At 36.6% G+C, this 18,698-nt stretch overlaps 2 protein-coding genes across 2 annotated transcripts; both read left to right on the top strand.

Moving 5' to 3' along the window:
- Positions 1-6,966: 6,966 nt before the first annotated feature.
- Positions 6,967-9,478, top strand: LOC121802179 (cytochrome P450 81Q32-like). The gene is made up of 2 exons (XM_042201771.1): positions 6,967-7,894; positions 8,737-9,478. The coding sequence occupies exons 1-2, from the start codon at positions 7,019-7,021 to the stop codon at positions 9,364-9,366; spliced, it is 1,506 nt and encodes a 501-aa protein (XP_042057705.1). The 5' UTR covers positions 6,967-7,018; the 3' UTR covers positions 9,367-9,478.
- A 2,286-nt stretch (positions 9,479-11,764) lies between these two features.
- LOC121802212 (metal transporter Nramp2-like) lies at positions 11,765-15,116 on the top strand. Its single transcript, XM_042201811.1, has 4 exons — positions 11,765-12,570; positions 13,161-13,297; positions 13,418-14,070; positions 14,506-15,116. Exons 1-4 carry the CDS (start codon positions 11,942-11,944, stop codon positions 14,728-14,730), a joined length of 1,644 nt encoding a protein of 547 aa, XP_042057745.1. The 5' UTR covers positions 11,765-11,941; the 3' UTR covers positions 14,731-15,116.
- The last annotated feature ends 3,582 nt before the right edge of the window (positions 15,117-18,698 follow it).

Here is an 18,698-nt window from a genome sequence, read left to right as displayed (position 1 = left end):
AACACCGAGCTCTGACACCGAACACCATCACCGAGCTCAAAAAACCGAACTCAACAGCCGAGCTCAAAACCGAAGCTATCACAATCTACCAACAAACTCCACCTGTGATAGCGGAGTCACCAACCAGAACTCCTCCTCTCCAGTCCCACCAGTTTCAAACATAGCAGAAACTTTTCCTTAGGTAATGGCTTAGTCAACATATCTGCCGGGTTTTCTGAAGTGTGAACTTTGAAGACTTTCACATTGCCTCTTTCAATCTCCTCCCTAATGAAGTGCAACCTCACGTCTATGTGCTTACTCCTCTCGTGATATACTTGATGCTTAGCCAAGCTCAATGCACTGTTGTTGTCACAACCAATGCTCACACTACATTGCTTTACACCAAAATCCTCCAAAATCCCCTTTAGCCACTTGCTTTCTTTCACAGCAGATGTCATAGCCATGAACTCAGCCTCTGTGGTTGATAATGCAACCACTCCCTGCAAGCTGCTTTTCCAGCTGATGACGGATCCATACAAAGTAAATAGGAACCCAGACTGAGATCTCCTGGTGTCTAAGTTACCAGCAAAATCAGAGTCACACCAGCCAACCAAAGCATCCCCTTCATGGTCTTCTCCTCCCTTGAACAGAATACCAACATCCGATGCTCCTTTCAAGTATCTCATCAACCACTTCAGTGCAGCCCAATGCTCCTTACCATGGTTGGACATATATCTACTTGTTACTGAAATAGCTTGTGCCACATCCGGCCTTGTGCTAATCATAGCATACATGATGCTACCAATGATGCTAGCATAAGGGATCTGTCTCATCTCATCTTCCTCAGCCTTACATTTTGGTTTCTGGTCTGCAGACAATTTATATTGTTGGCTCATAGGAACTGAGACTTCCTTGATGTTACTCATCTGGAACCTCTTGAGTATTCTCTGCACATAATCAGTTTGAGACAACACAATCTCTCTCTTCTTTCTATCTCTGAAAATAGACATACCCAGAATTCGTTTTGCAGAGCCTAAATCCTTCATCTCAAAAGCATTACTGAGATCAGCCTTAACTTTCTGAATTTCTTTCAAACTTGCTCCAGCCAAGAGCATATCATCCACATATAAGAGTAAGTATGCCACAGCAGCTCCACCTACACTCTTAATGTAGACACACTCATCATAGCTTGATTTCAGAAAACCACTCTTAACCATGTGATCATCAAACTTCTTATGCCACTGCCTACTTGCTTGTTTCAGACCATATATGCTCCTTTTCAACAAGCACACCTTTCCCTCATCACCTGGCCTCTCAAAGCCTTTTGGTTGTGCCATATAGATGGTTTCTTTCAAGTCTCCATGCAAGAAGGCTGTCTTGACATCAAGTTGTTCAAGCTCCCAATCTCTTCTTGCAACAATAGCCAACAAGATTCTGATACTAGTGTGTTTCACAACAGGTGAAAACACTTCATCATAGTCAATACCATGTTCTTGTGTGAAACCCCTAGCAACCAACCTTGCTTTAAATCTGACACTTTTACCATCAGCTCCTTCCAGCTTCTGTTTGAAAATCCATTTGCAACTCACTACCCTTCTACCATTGGGCCTTTCCACCAGCACCCAAGTCCCATTTCTAAGCAGTGAATCAATCTCCTCAATCATGGCTTGCATCCATTTTTCTGCATCTTTACTGTCCATAGCCTCTTCATAAGTGCTTGGCTCTGAGAACTCTATTTCCTCAACTACTAGTAATGCATAAAACAGGAACTCAGCATCAGAGTATCTCTCTGGTGGCTTTCTGATCCTTTTACCTCGGTCTCTAACCAGCTTATAGCTTCCTGGCTCATTTGGTGTTGCTGCCGTCTGAGTTGGTTGTCCAAGATCAGAGGCATCAGGAAACTCAGATTCTCTTTCATCTTCATCCTGCTGCTCCTGTTGAACTCCCCCAATCTCCACCTCAAATCCAGAACTATCTACTGCAGTCTCTGAATTTTTCTTAAAAGGCAGCTCACCTTCCCAGAAAGTTACATCCCTACTTATCACAACTCTTTCATTTCCTGGCTCCACACACCACAACCGATAGCCCTTCACACCCGATTGGTATCCAATCATAACACATTTTAGGGCCCTTGCTTCCAATTTACCTTGCTTCACATGAGCAAAAGCTTTACAACCGAAAGTCCTCAAGCCATCATAGCCACTATGCTTCCCATACCATCTGAAATCTGGTGTGTCCCCTCCAATGCTGGAAGAAGGACATTTATTGATCAGTTTAACAGCTGTGGATGCAGCCTCTGCCCAGAACCGCTTCTTCATCCCAGCAGCCAAGATCATGCATCTAACTCTCTCAAGGATAGTGCGGTTTACCCTCTCGGCCACTCCATTTTGTTGCGGATTTAATGGAACTGTTTTGTGTCTTTTGATGCCTTTTGATTTGCAAAACTCATCAAACTCTTTGGACAGAAACTCCAACCCGTTATCTGTCCTCAAGCATTTCAAACTCAGCCTTTTCTCTGCCTCAACCTCACTGCACCATGTTTTGAAACAGCTGAAAGCCTCTGACTTCTGCTTCAATATGTAAATCCAGACCTTTCTACTGAAATCATCTATGATGCTCATGTAGTATCTGCCACCTCCAATTGAATTCTCCTGTGCAGGCCCCCAAAGATCAATATGGGCATAATCTAGAGGCATTGTTGAAGAATGTGTGCTGTTGGGATATGGCAACTTCTTGGCTTTCCCTAACACACACTCCTCACATTGAGTTGTATCAGTCTGATCTGAGCATTGCAATACACCCTTCTTGACCAGTTCCTTTATACTACCAATTGCTGGGTGCCCCAATCTGGTATGCCACAGACTCAAAGAATCACCAACCACATTGTGTGCATGCCCTGAGTCTCTTCTCTGAACAGCAGCCATCATGTAATATAGACTGCCTTTTCTAGTTGCCTTCAAGATAGATCTTCCTGCCTTACTAACAACCATCTGCCCACCTTCAGAGACAAATCTGCATCCCTTTCTTTCAAGAGAGCCTAAGGATATTAGATTCCTTTTAACATCAGGAATATACCTAACATCACTCAGAGTCACCATACACCCATTCTCCATCTTCAACTTGATGGTACCTATGCCTTTTATCAAGCACACTTGGTTGTTGCCTAGAATGACAGTTCCTGTTGACTCTTTAATGTCTTCGAACCAGTCCAGATTCGGGCTCATGTGGAAGCTACACCCTGAATCCATTATCCAAGATTCCTTTCCCTTTTCCTCCATCACATTCAAAGCAACAGAAACTTCATCCTCTTCGCAATATTCTGCTGTGTTGACAGCTTTTCCTCCCTCAGCCGCTTGCTTTTTCTTCCACACGAAGCAGTCCTTTTTGAGGTGCCCTGGTTTCTTGCACCAGTGGCAGGACCGAGTTTCTCTCCCCTCCGAGCTTGAAGGCTTAAACTCATTATATTGGTTTTTCTTGAAACTCTTATTCTTGAATTTCTTGACATTGAGACTCTCAGCCTGTGTCTCCAATGCCTTCCCACCTGTCAATCGCAGCATCTCTTTCGCCATCAACGCAGCATGAACCTCGGCATATGTGATTGGCTTATCTCTGCCGTAGATTATTGCATCGCTTAGCTGATCATACGAACTTGGCAACGCATTCAAGACCAGTATAGCCTTGTCTTCATCCGTGATCTTCACATCCACGGACCCAAGATCATCAATGATCTTATTAAAATCTTCCAATTGTTCGACGATCGATTTTTCGGCTACAAAATTGTACGAATACAGTCTCTTCTTCATATAGAGCCTATTGGCCAGGGATTTTGCCAAATAGACCTCATCTAACTTCGCTAGCACCTCAACCGCCGTGGTCGCTTCTTGAACCTCCCTCAGAACTTTATCACTGAGACAAAGAATAACCGCACTGTGAGCTCGCTGTATCATTTCATCGAACTTCGCCTGTGCTTTCTCATCAAGAACTGGCGCATTCTCCTTATCTACCGGAGCCAAAACCGCCGCCAAACCACGATCGATCAGAATCGCTTTCATTTTCATCTTCCACAGACCGTAATCATTCTTGCCTGTGAATTTCTCAGCCTCAAGCCTTGTCGCCATCGAGATCGTTTGAATCGTCCGCAAACCAACCTCCTTTCACCTCTTTCCCACAGACGGCGCCAATTGTTAATCCTAGCTACAGATTGTCGAATGTTGGGAGAGGAAAAAATCAAGACTTGGAAATCGAAAGAGAATTTTATTCACCAGAAACGGAAGATGAAAAATTACTGAATAAAGCAGAATAACAAACTATTAAAAGCTCAAAACTAACTAACGGCTATTTTCCATCTAACGGTCAGGATTAAACATGACTAACTAAGTACATCCAACGGCTGTTGAAACGAGTTGTTATAACAGCCGAACTCTTCTTCATGTTTTGATCGTTCTCTCCAGACCACGGAGCTGCCGAGCTACCGAACTTGGTGCCGAACTACCGAACTCTAACACCGAACTCGATTAAGCTCGTAACACCGAGCTCTGACACCGAACACCATCACCGAGCTCAAAAAACCGAACTCAACAGCCGAGCTCAAAACCGAAGCTATCACAATCTACCAACAACTATGGTGAATTCACGGTAGCTTCGTTGTTGGGCTAATTGGGAGTGTGTGATTCCTTCGATCAAACTGCTTTGAAATCTACATACACTAATTATTAAGTGTACTAAAATATTTATTGCACCAATTGAAATTTGGGAAATGCATAAACTTAGGCAAGGCATGTTGAGTGTTCCTCAAGGAATTTGGATCTCCCAGATCCTGTGAGCATCAACAATGATATTATTATTATTATTATTATTATTATGATGGAGAATTTTGAAGTGCTCAAAGGAGTGGAGTGGGTGATCTCAGTTTAAGTGAAGATGTTGTTAAAAGAATTCCCAATATCAAGAAATTGGAAAATGGTATGCTATTGTTAAACTGGAATCCTTGAAGCTCTGGGTAAAAGAAAGTAACTGGAATCCTTGATCAGTTTTCATTTCTCATCCTACGGATTTGGAATTGCTTTGATACACTAGAGTTTTGGAAGCACAAAAAGATGCATCTTGTTTATGTCAGACATGTACCTTCTAAATCATTGAGCATAGGAGTATGATATAGTGGTCAATTTCGAGTATGTATATTTTGCATAAAAAATTGTTTGAGTGTCGATCAAAAAAAATTGTTTAAATATTTTTGTCGCCATCTGAAACGCTAAAACCCAGAGTGATACAAGTGAGAGCCAGCCTTTAAAATAGAACTAGTGTCTCATCTATACATATTATATTTCATTGAGATTAAAGAAATTAATGCTCTTGATAATTAATTAATTTGAATAAGCTCAACTCAATTAATCAATTCTATCCTTGACCCAAATAATCATATAGGAGGCCCAAACATCATCTTTTTCATTCATAAAAATCGGTTTGGACACCGTCTTTCATGTTCCTCTCATAGTTTAATTATATATAGTAGTATAACTTAAATTGAAATAATTGCCTTGCAAGTTGTGACATTCTCAAGTCTCAACCCAACCAAAAGATGGTCCTTGGTTCAAGATTATAACATGCCCATGGTAATAGAAAGCTAGAGAAATGACTTTGTTTTAATAAAATTAGATTAATTATATGTATAACTTAGTAGTATTAATTAATATTTGCATTTAATTGTGTACGTGATTAATAAAAAATAATACTAACAAGATTGAAAGAGTTGACAAAAGATTTAGATGTCATAGTGGGTGGCATTAGACTTTATAGTTTATACCATTACGTCGTCCTCCCTGTCCACAATAAGAGTCACATTTATATTTTGCTATTACGGTCTGTCCCATAATAAGAGTCATATTTCACTTTATCAGAAATAATCACACATTCCATTAACTTACTTCACTCACTTTCTATTATAAAACAATATAAAAAGTAGATCTCATATTCTACTAAGAGGATCCACAACCGTGCTCTTGACAGCGAGAACGGTTGTGGACCCAGACCCACTTTTTCTGTCTGTTCTCTGGCAAGAGCACAACACCCACAACTGTGCTCTTCCGCAAGGACGAACACAATTCAATTTAAAATTCAATTAAACAAAAACATTTCTATAATATTAAAACTCATTAAAAAAACCTAAATAATATTACAAATGACAAATAAAATAAAAACGACATAATTAAAATCCTAAAAATTAAAAATTACATAATTAAAATACTAAAAATTAAAAATTACATAATTAGACTCCTAAAAATTAAAAATTACATAATTAAAATCCTAACATTTGAGATTGAGAGAGTTGTTTGGTATAGTGTCATTTTTTTGTGTTTGAAATGAGACTATTTATAGATGAAAGTATGAATTTTGGGGTAAAAATAATGAAAAAAAATAAATTAAAAGTGTGGAAAAATGGATATATTTTATTAGGAAGTGGGAATTTTTTTTTATTAATTTTGAATTTTTCAGATTTTTTCGATTTTTTTAAAAAATAATAAAAAAATGATAAATCAACGGGCCAATCAGAGCATGCCACGTCGACGCCTCGTGCTCTTGCCGTTGGCACGGACGTGCTCTTAGCTAAGAGCACGTCCGTGCCAGCGACAAGAGCGCAGCTGCGGCGGAGCTTGTCCTTGCCAGCGGCACGGACGCCGTCCGTCCACCGTTGTGGATTCTCTAAGTTTTCTAACCCACTATTTTATGTTCCACCTGTCTCACAAGAATATGCATTTTTTAATTTTAGAAAGTTTTTTCTCTCTAATGGGGTGGGATCCATTCTCCACCAAAAATACCGTAATTATTTTTTCTCTCTACATCTCTCTTACTTTATCAATTTTACATTAAAACTGATGTCGTACCCAAAGTGCATATTATTTGGAGACGGAAAAAGTATATTTCTTAAAACTCGTGCCCACCCAAAATATGACTCTTAATTTGTGGGACGAACGCAGTAGTTAAGAAGGATAAGGGTATCATCAAATTTCTATCAAGTGTTGACAAAAAATTACTAGATGCCATGGAAATGTTTGCGATCATATTCTTGCCATTATTTTTGTTTATGTATTTCGCAACTCAATATCTGCTCAACAAGCTGCGAAATCTGCCGCCATCTCCATGGATAAACCTCCCCGTCATCGGCCACGTGTACTTGCTGAAGAAGCCTCTCCACAAAACCCTAACCGCCCTCTCCCGAAAGCACGGCCCGATTCTCTCACTGCAGCTCGGATCCCGCCGCGCCGTCGTCGTGAGCTCGCCGTCCGCGGCGGCGGAGTGCCTCTGCACGGCCAACGACGCCGTCCTCGCCAACCGACCGCGCCTCTCCGTCGGAAAACACCTAGGATACAACCACACGAGCATCGTGTGGGCCCCCTACGGAGACCACTGGAGGAACCTCCGCCGGATCTCGTCGATCGAGCTCCTCTCCTCTCATCGCATCCAATCGCTGTCTCAGATCCGATCCGACGAGATCCGGCGCCTCCTCCGCGCTCTCTACGCCGCCGATTCGGGCGGCACCGTCGAGATGCGGACGGTCATCTTCGAGCTCCTGTTCAATTCGATGACGAGGATGATTCTCGGGAAGAGATACTATGGCCGGAACGAAATCGATTCAGAGGAGGCTAGGGAGTTTCGAGAGATTATCGATGAGATGCATAAGGTTACCGGAAAACCGCAGGCGGTGGATTTTTTCCCGTTCCTCAGATGGTTCGGGAGATCGGAAGATCCATGTAAAGGCGTACATGAGAGAAGGGACAAACTATTGCAGAATTTGATAGAAGGAATTCGTGAGCGAAGTGAAAAACCGCAGGGGAAAACGATGATCGAAGTGCTGTTTTCGCTTCAACAAACCGATCCTCAATACTACACCGATGAGATCATCAGGAGCCTCGCCGCGGTATCTTCTTTGTCTCCAACTTGAGCTTTATTTTATACATTTTATATTCCTAACATTTAAATGATTATACTATGATCCTTTAAGAATTTGAATAATTGAGCGTATAAGAAAACTAGTACTAGTATATGTGTTACTAAAATTAAGATGGAATTGATCAATTTCTTCTTTGAATTTCTTTATAGATTTTGTAAATTATTTATATAGGATCGTATTTTACAAAAGCTTATAGTAGTAAAATTTAGTCATACAACTCGTGATCAAGATCCAATGTCCTACTTCTTGGTTATTCACTTTTGATCTTCTATAATTTCAGTTTCTCACGTTTTAATTTCATTTCGTACAATATGAGAGTATCACTTTTATTTATAAATTTTATAACAAAATGTGAATTTATTAATTTAGTAGAGTGTGGATTTCATTTCGTACAATTATTATTAATAATTTAATAATTGCGTATGTATCAAAATAATAAAATCAATTACAGTAGTATTCTATTGCGATCAGAATGAGTACAAAATAACGAATTTAACAGTGGACATGAGTGAGTCACAAAGGTTGTGACAATGAATTTGAACCAAATTGGATTTTCGTGTTTGATTTAATAGATGTAGAGCTAATTTCTTATCCAGAAGAAGATGTCCTTATTAATCGTATTTTGATGATTTGAATCCATGATATACTGATTTAGAATATCTTATCAATTAAATTGAATTTTGAGATCATTGGACTTTCCACAAATATTGCAAGATGATTGCATAGAGATGTTTTGTCGATTGCTGACTGTTACATTTATTTTGTAGCAAAAGTGGTGTTGTTTATGTGTAGGTATATGTGTTCCTTAGGTACTTCTTCAAGCAGGCAGTGACACTTCAGTGGCTACAATGGAGTGGGCAATGGCACTCCTACTCAACAATCCATCAGTCCTAAACAAGGCTCAACTAGAAATACACAATCTTGTAGGTGACAGCCGCTTGCTCAATGATTCTGATCTACCCGAGCTTCCCTACCTCCGGTCCATAATAAGAGAAACCCTAAGGTTATACCCCGTGGCCCCATTGTTCCTTCCCCACGAATCGTCTGAGGACTGCACTATCGGAGGGTTCCACATACCACGTGGGACAATGGTGCAAATCAATGTGCGGGCTATACACAATGATCCTGAGATTTGGGAGGACCCCCTCGAGTTCAGGCCCGAGAGGTTTATGCACGAGGAACGAGGCATCAATAAAGAAAGATTGAAGCATGTTCCTTTTGGGGCAGGAAGGAGAGGGTGCCCCGGAGAGGCCTTAGCAATGAGTATGATTGGGTTGGGGTTGGGATCACTTATTCAATGTTTTGATTGGCAAAGAATTAGTGGTGATGATTTTGAGGATATGAGTGAAAGTGGAGGAGTTGTTACAGCCAAGGCTCACCCACTCTTGGCTAGGTGTTGGCCTAACTCAACCATGGTTCATGTTCTTTCTCAACTTTGATTATGGTTTTAGATTAATATAATAGTAAGAACATTAGTCCAAAGTAAAGTAGTCCTCATATCAAAATACTCCTACTTGATATTACTAGTTTGATTTCAGATTTTTGTTCAAAGCCTGCATGTTCGCACTTTCATAGTCATCACACTAGAAAATCCAAAAATTACTTTTTATTGTCAAATCCGATTTTATTAAATAACAAAATTATGGTTTCGTTCATTAAGTCGGAAAATTGCTACAGATTTTCGTTATTCTTTTTCATAGAAGGTGATATTCTTTTTCCAATTTTACATTCTGAAATGTATATCCAAGTTTTCTGATTTCTAATCATAAGGAAAATTTTACAAATTCCTTTTGTATATCCATTTTTCCACCAATGTTATACTATATAGCTATGCTATATGGGTATTATTTCGGTGTTACCCAAAAATATAAACATTTAAAAATTTAAATATAAATATATTTTAATCTTATAAGCATCTCTTGTTTAAGTAAAAACTATTCCTCGCAACTATCTTTATATATTTGAGTTGATAGTAAATAATTACAAAATTTAATATAAAATTAATTAAATAAGAGAGAGAAAAAAACAATTTAAATATTATTAGTAAAAAACAAGACTTAATTCAATATGGATAGAAATTTAGCATAGACTTTTTATGGATATATGAAAATGAAAAATCTTGATATTTTTCGAGGAGAATGAATAACATTTGTTCTAAGTTGTGAGCATTTTGATAAAATCTTTATCTATTTAAAATACAACAAAGAAGTACACCATTTTCTTTTAATTTGTTCAAATTAAATGTTGAATACAATCTCTATCAAAGGTGTTCTTTTGAACAAACTCCACGTTTACATAACAAACGACAAACATCCAGGCTAGGAAAAATTCAATCAAAAGAGATAGCCAGCCTCACTATGACGACACTTCCTCAATTCTTCTTAACAATACTCCTACTTAAAAATTTATTTTGATTTGAACGAGTTACATGAAGTAATAAACATTTATGTGAATTATAAACAATAGTATTATACTCCTTCCTCATTTTCGCAAAGACTGTCTCATTTTTTTCATTTCTGTCCGTCCCACAAAATTTATCTCATTTCACTTTTTTACCGGAAGGGATCACCTCATACCTTACATAATACATTTTATAATACACCATTAAATAGTTGACAAGTGGAACCTATTTTATGGGTAAAAAAATTATTTTTGGAAATTATTCCCTAGTTTTGTTATTTCATGCTGCTTATTATATTTAATCAAAGAAGCTACGTAAATTGTTAAAAATATTTAATAAGTCAAATTTTATTTACTTCAAAATATTTATATAAAAAGATTAATTTTTTTATGTATTCTATCAAATTTAAAATTTCTTTTTTATTTCTTTTCTAATTTTATTGAGATTATATAATTTTTAATATCGGTAAAAGATGTCGATCTTATATAAAAATGCAATTAACTAGAATTTGACCAAATATCATGTTTTATATAGCTATTATCGAAATACAAAATAATATAAAAAATATAGTACTCCATAAAAATAATTGCAAAATTTTAATTAATTAATTTTTTTTTATATAATTAGTTGATTCTATTATAATGAAACCGAATTTTTTAAAAAAATATAGTCAACTAATTATGTCAACCTTTTTTAACTTAATAAAAATTTGCAGTTATTTTTATAGAATATATATAATAAATTTTATATTGAGATAATAGCTATATAAATCATAAAATTTGATCAAGCTTTAGTTTATTCACAATTTTATATAAGAGCGACATTCTTTTAGTGATATTAAAAGGTAAATCATCAAAGTAAAATAAAAAGGGAAATTTTTGACATTTTTATATTTTTCAGAGAACGTAAAAGTTACATTTTCTCATATAAATCTTTTTAAAAAAGTAAAATTTGACTTATGATATTTGCTTAACAAGAGTAACAAAATTATTTTGATTAAATATGGTAGTAAGAAAGTGAAGGGAATAATTTCTAGAAATAGCTTTTTTAACCATAAAATAGGTTCCACTTGTTAACTATTTAATGGTGTATTATAAAATGTATTATGCAAAGTATGAGGTGATCCCTTCCGCTTTTTTACTCCCTCCGTCCATAGCAGATGACACAAATTCCTTTTTAGTTTGTCTCATAAAAGATGTCACATTTCCTCTTTTGGAAAAAGTTCATTCTCACATCAATTATAAAATTATATTTTCTCTCACCACTTAACATACAAAATAACATCTCGTAAAATCCCGTATCATTGTCTAAGTGTGACATCTACTATGAGACGAATGTATTACAATTTTTTGCATTCGCATAAAATAAAAATAATTGCAATGGTTAAAAAAGCCAATAAAAGCAAAACAACTGAATATAGCAACCAAAAAGGGCAATGGTATGTTTCGAAATGACGATATTGCTCCGATGCTTTTATACTAATCTATAAATTCAGTAAGCTTCCCACTCGCCTTCATCGAATCCGATTTCTCCCTCACGCGCCACCGCCTGCCACCGTAGGCACCACTGCGTCTAACCAAATAGATAAGCTCAGCCGCAATTCGGAGAATCCAATGAACTCAACAACCCCGCCAGACAACCATGCACCTCGGAATTCCCAATCAGAAGCGCAGCTGCTGCAAGCAGACGAGAATGAATCCCGCCGATTACTGCCCCTATCCGCCTCGCCGAAATCCGACGCCATTCCGATCCAATCCGAAGTCGACGACGACGAGGAAGCGGCGTACGATGCGCGGCAGAAGGTTCTGATCTCCGATTTCGAATTGGATTCGCCCAATTACTCGGGGGCGCCGCCGTTCTCGTGGAAGAAGCTGTGGATGTTCACCGGTCCGGGGTTCCTCATGAGCATAGCGTTTCTAGATCCCGGGAATCTCGAGGGGGATCTTCAGGCCGGCGCCATTGCGGGATACTCCCTGCTGTGGCTGCTGATGTGGGCGACGGCGATGGGGCTGCTGATTCAGCTGCTGTCGGCGAGATTAGGGGTTGCCACGGGGCAGCACTTGGCGGAGCTCTGCCGCGATGAGTATCCGGATTGGGCGAGGATTGTGCTGTGGTTCATGGCGGAGGTGGCTCTGATTGGGGCTGATATTCAGGAGGTGATCGGAAGCGCCATTGCTATTCAGATTTTGAGCCGAGGGTTTCTTCCTCTCTGGGCTGGTGTTCTAATTACTGCTGCTGATTGGTAATTTCTTTTTCTGCAGTGATTTAATCGATATTTTTTTTAAGTTTTTACTTGTGTGCCTAAAAAAATTGAATTAGGGAGCATAGGAGATTGAAGCTGGAAAAATCTTATGGTAAAAATAAAACTAATCTTTTGAGAAGGTAGAAATGTTAGTTTTACTATTTTACTAACCTGTAACTCCAGAATATAGTTTTTACTGCGATTTTTTTGGTATTTTTTGCTCTTTCAGCGAAGTGTCTGTTAAGCTAGTTTATCTTATGTGGAAACCACCATATATTTTTTTTCATGTTTCTAACGTCACTAACTTTAGATTTGGGTGGAAATCGTATTCACTTCTGCATAATGGTTACTTTTGAAGTAGAATTTGTTATCTTCACACGTAGGATATTACCTTTATGCCTAATAAATTGGTTGCTGAGACTGAGAAAGATCCAACCTTTTCCATTTATTCTAGGCTAGAAATGTTCTTTTCTTGGGAAAAAGCAATATTTGGCTGGAAAGGGTGTTAGATTTAGTGCTACACACGTCTATCTGTTTGTCTGCTAGGTGATGATTAGGTGACTGATATTTTGTCTGAAATTGCTCTACAGCTTTATATTTTTACTTCTTGAAAACTATGGAGTGAGGAAGTTGGAAGCTGTGTTTGCAGTTCTTATCACAACTATGGGCCTATCATTTGCTTGGATGTTTGCTGATGCTAAACCAAGCAGAAAGGAGCTTATAGTAGGTTAGAAGCTCTATCATGATCTCATTGCTCAAATCTGAAATGGGAAATTCATCTCATAGAAAATACTAAAACATTTTAAAGGAATGACTTGGTCAAACTGAATAATCGTGCTCTTAACAGGTCTTTTGGTTCCACGGCTTAGTTCAAGAACTATCCGGCAGGCTGTGGGAGTTGTGGGTTGTGTGATTATGCCTCACAATGTGTTTTTGCACTCTGCTCTCGTACAATCAAGGAAAATTGACCCGGACAAGAAGGATCAGGTCCTAGAGGCGCTCAACTATTACTCTATCGAGTCCTCAGCTGCCCTCTTCGTCTCCTTCTTGATCAACTTATGTGTGACAACCGTGTTTGCTAAGGGTTTCAGTGGAAGCAAACAGGCAGAATATATTGGCCTAGTAAATGCAGGACAGTATCTAGAGGAGAAGTATGGCGGTGGTCTTTTTCCGATCCTCTACATATGGGGCATTGGGTTATTGGCGGCTGGGACGAGTAGTACAATAACTGGGACATATGCTGGACAATTCATAATGGGAGGTTTTCTCAATCTCCGTCTAAAGAAGTCACTAAGGGCCTTGATCACTCGAAGTTGTGCTATTGTACCAACTATAATAGTGGCATTGGTTTTTAACAAATCAGAATCATCCCTAGATATACTGAATGAGTGGCTCAATGTGCTACAATCTATACAGATACCCTTTGCCCTCATCCCTCTTCTCACCTTGGTGTCCAAGGAACAGCTTATGGGAGCATTCAAGATTGGACCTTTACTTGGGGTAAGTCGAAAATTCATATCACCCTAATTCTATTGCAAGTATTGGATTTTGGTGGGCCTTGGATAGCATATTCTCCAATCGTCTAATGCTAAAAGTAACTCATCGATATGCCTTTTGAAAATATGCTTTTAATGAGATTTCGTGTTTTTCTATAGAAAATTATTGCATACGGTGTAACTCATCGACATGCCTTTTAAAAATATGCTTTTAATGAGATATCATGCTTTTCTATAGAAAATTATTGCATACGGTTAACAAAACATGACATTTGAAAAGCGACCCTTGGAGGCTTAATATGACCAGAATTGAACTGCTGTATGCCTGTATTGACTTCACTGCTTAAATGCTAGTTTCTTGGTTGTTGAAATGCATGTCTCCTTATTTTTGAATTTAGGTATAACTGTAAGTAACTAATACACTGCTGTTGCACTGTAGAGGGCCGCGTGGACGGTGGCTGGGCTAGTGATGGTGATCAATGGATACCTTTTGCTCCACTTTTTCCTCTCCGAAGTTAATGGTTTGTTGATTGGATCCCTCGTCTCCACTGGCACTGCAGTGTACATTGCTTTCGTGGTATACCTCATTTCACGTAGCGACTGTGAGCTATCTAACTGGCTAAGCCGATTCATTCCCAATACATCTACTTGTTGTGGTAACTGAGCCTTTACTTCTTTACTACTTTCGGATTCTGGGAATTTGTCTGAGTGGAACCAATGGCGAGGGGGTTCTTCCACCAGACGGTATCTCTCTAACACGGTCCGGATTTGGTCGATCCCAAATGCTGAAGTTTTACACCTCCGTAATGTATATGTACATTGGAATAATTTAGAGCAGAACAAACGTGATGATTTTCTGTTGATCCATCTAAAGAGAGAATATGGAAAAAATGGCATATTTGTATATGCTGCAGCCAACGGTAGATCAATCGTGTTGTAATCATAAATTCACCAATATTAATTTGTACTTTAATAATCTAGCAGTGGATGTATTAGTTCATTTTTATTCAATAATAAAGAATAAAAATAAAGAGTTTTAGTGAGTTCTAATCATATTTAAGGCAGCCTCTTTTCTTTTCTAGTCAAATTAAGCTTCGAAAAAATTCAAATGTGATGCCATTTAAAAAAAATGTTTTAATATTAATCAGTTATCTATCTCCCATCATAAAATTTTCTTATATCATCACACACGAATAAATCCCTATCAAGACTCAAATCTCAACAACTACTAGAGTAAACTAAGAAAATTAGTCGATGTGAGAAAGAGGAGAAAGATGGCAAAAAATGCATTTAAGTTGACAAGAGAGAGAAGAAGAAAACAAGTGAAAAAATGAACCCAAATCAATTTCCAAATTAACACGGCTGAATTAGAATTCTGTGACTTTTAAAAGTGGAATTTGAACATCAAATTAACTACTGAATTCAAAGATTATTACTTCCTCCGTCCCACGATAGGAGTCACTCTTATTGTGGGCACGAGGTTTAAAAACTATGAAGAATAGTGAGTTGGAAAAGTTAGTAGAATATATATGACCTACTTTTTTATATTGGTTTTATAATAAAATGTAAGTGAAATGAGTTATTGGAATATTATGCCTACTTACCATTTATGGTAAAAATGAAGTGTGACTCTTATTGTGGGACAAACTAAAATGACAAAGTGACTCTAATTATGGGACTGAAGAAGTAATATAATTCTAAAATTTCAAACTTGTCAACTTGGATTTCTAAAATGAATGTATCTTTCTCTACGGTGCAAGTAGCAATGAACGCCAACAGTGAGTCTAAACAACTACCGAACACAATTATTTAAATATATATATCTACACCTGACTTGTATAACAACAAAAATATAGTGTACATGCATACATTTACTTCTTATTCTGACTTTTTAAAAGCTTATCGATATTTTAAAATGCTATAAAAGAGTGTAATAGTAGTATATAATTAAAAATATTAACATGATAAGGTTCTTGGATGGTCAATGGTCGCTGGAATCTTAATCAATAACCTAAATTTATACAATAAGGTTATCTAACTACTAAATTTCATGCAATATGGAGTACTATATATAAATAAATTTAGTAAGACAGTAATACATGAGCAAATTAAGTCAAATTAGTGCCCTAGGCGACAATATTGAGTGTTAGTAATTTTAAATTAATAAATCTGTTAATTGGCTGTTTTTAAATTAAGAGACTTGGTAATGAATTTGTTATATAAATAGGGTGAAATCTGCGGGAATGAAGGGCTGGTAAGATCAAATTTGATTTATAAAATGAATTTGGAAATGAATTGTTGATGTATATATATGCATACCTGAACCAGCCAAGGATATGAGCTTCAATATTCATTCAATTTCAAATCTGCTTCTCTTCTTAAATTCATATATCCATCAACCTAGCCACCTTCCTACTCTATATATCTGCAGCTTCAGTCTCCATTCCAACTGCAAACACACCTCTTTTCACGGCTGTTACACTAGTTCATTTATTAAACACCTAATTTGGCTATGAATTTGTATTATGTACATTTAATAGTGAAATAAAATATAATGCAATGATTTTTATTTGGTAACTGCCATATTAATTTTTGTGCTTTCTAAAACTAATAAATACTCCATCCGTCCGCGAATAGAAGCCCTGATTCACTTTTACCATAAATGGTAATAGGGTCTCACCTTCCACTAACTCATTCCACTCACATTTTATTTAAAACTAATATATACAAGTGGGACTCTTATTCCACTAACTTTTTTCCACCCACTTTTCTTAACATTTCTTAAAACTCATGTCGCTCATAACTGAGACTCCTAATAGCGGACGGATGGAGTATATATTAACATTTTCTTTGTGGTTTCTAAATTGATGAAAATGTATTATGAACTTTAAGTAGAATTTGAGCCAACTAAAATTATTTTTCTTGATTAATAGTTCAGGTGAAAAATATGCAGTTGCATAATTTATTTTTTATTCATATTTCATGGTGGAAGATCAACAAAAATGTTAAGTTTCATAGTCAATTGTTTTTCTACAACAAGATTAGAATACCAACTTATACATATGTTTAAATTGTTAAAGTTTGTGCGTGATTACAAAGATTATGAAGCAATTACATTAATTACAAAGTAATCTTAATCATGTTATTAATAATTTTTGGTAATTGCCACATTAAGAAATTATTTAAACGCCTAATTTGGCTATAGATTGGTATATATACATTTAATAGTTAACGAAAATGTGATAATTTTTATTTGTAATTATTATATTAATTTTAGCTTTACATTTTTTTATTTTTTAAAATAAGTATGACAACTGGCATAGTGTTTAAATAAAATATTAAATACCTAAATAACTTTCTTAAACTGTACTATATTGATAGATGCCATAACTTTCTTAAACTCTCTTCGTGTATGCTGTATCTGGGCTGCCACTCTACTATAGTGCTTTGTCTCCTCTCTCTCAGGACAACACGTCATCATCTTCTCTTTATCCTAAATCTCAAAAAAAATATAAAAAAAATCCAGGCATATTAATTTATTTTTGTTTCTGTAGCTTTTTTTTTTGTATAAGAATTTCCATGATGGAGTAATTCGTTTTTGTTGCGGCTGTCGTTTTAATCACTTACAAAATATAGGTTTTAATTGAATTTTAATATGCGATGAGATCAAGTTTGAAGTAATTTTTGTTTTGAGTGATGCTAAATGGCCATAATGTGGCCGACCATAAAGAGTTAATTTAGTCTATTTACATGTTTAAAAAATTAGAATTACCGATATAAACTTATATGTGTGTGAATGGACTTGTGAGTTGATATTTATCTTTGAATTTCATTACGTAAAACACATTAATATCACGAATTACTGTATACGTTGAGCAACAATCAAGAAATGACAGTAGTAATAAGCTGAGCAAAAACTACGAAAGAGCAACACTAACATGTTGAGCAACATATAATGAAGATGATATAAAAGTAAAATCAAATAGTATTAAACCAAAAATTTGAAAAAAAATTAATTTTTTTTGTTATTTAATTAATTTATGGCTGGCCATAATATGGCCGCATAGCATTATTCTTTTGTTTTATCCCTTTGATGAAATGATCTCAAGTTTTACTTTATCATTTTATCAACTATTGGGAGTAGTACTTATTTTAACTCCAATGTATGCAGTTATATATGGTTTCTGAAGGAGAGAAGCAATGTCAAAAAAATGCTCGTTTGCAAGATGAACCATATACGTCACCACAAAGATTGACAACTAATGAAGGTAAAAAAATGCTCGATTTCTAGATGATAGTAGGAAAGGGAACTCATGTTTTTCTTGATACTTTACTCGTATATTAGAATTTTCATTTGAACAAGTAGACTTAATAATTAGTAGGTATTTTACTTACTACCTCCGTCCCACAATAAGTGTCAATCCACAATAAGAGTCACATTTCATTTTTACCATAAATGGTAAGCAGACCATACATTCCATCAACAAATTCTACTCACATTTTATTGTAAAACTAATATTATAAGTGAGACTCATAATCCACTAATTCATTCAACCCACTTTTCTTTACATTTCTTAAAACTCATGCCCACACTAAATACTAAATGTAACTCTTAATGTGGGACGAATGTAG

The sequence above is a fragment of the Salvia splendens genome, chromosome 5 (genome assembly GCF_004379255.2).
Source record: "Salvia splendens isolate huo1 chromosome 5, SspV2, whole genome shotgun sequence".
Taxonomy (NCBI): Eukaryota; Viridiplantae; Streptophyta; class Magnoliopsida; order Lamiales; family Lamiaceae; genus Salvia; species Salvia splendens.
Note: the sequence above shows the minus strand (reverse complement) of the source record. Positions and strands in the feature narration are given on the sequence as shown.

What these genes read in the sequence shown, in the direction of transcription:
- LOC121802212 (XM_042201811.1), top strand. Translation starts at nt 11,942, where the DNA reads ATGAACTCAACAACCCCGCCAGACAACCATGCACCTCGGAATTCCCAA. An exon ending in CAGAAAGGAGCTTATAGTAG is followed by an intron (nt 13,298 to 13,417) that starts GTTAGAAGCTCT and finishes TGCTCTTAACAG; the next exon opens with GTCTTTTGGTTCCACGGCTT. An exon ending in AGATTGGACCTTTACTTGGG is followed by an intron (nt 14,071 to 14,505) that starts GTAAGTCGAAAA and finishes GTTGCACTGTAG; the next exon opens with AGGGCCGCGTGGACGGTGGC.
- LOC121802179 (XM_042201771.1), top strand. Translation starts at nt 7,019, where the DNA reads ATGGAAATGTTTGCGATCATATTCTTGCCATTATTTTTGTTTATGTAT. An exon ending in TCATCAGGAGCCTCGCCGCG is followed by an intron (nt 7,895 to 8,736) that starts GTATCTTCTTTG and finishes TGTGTTCCTTAG; the next exon opens with GTACTTCTTCAAGCAGGCAG.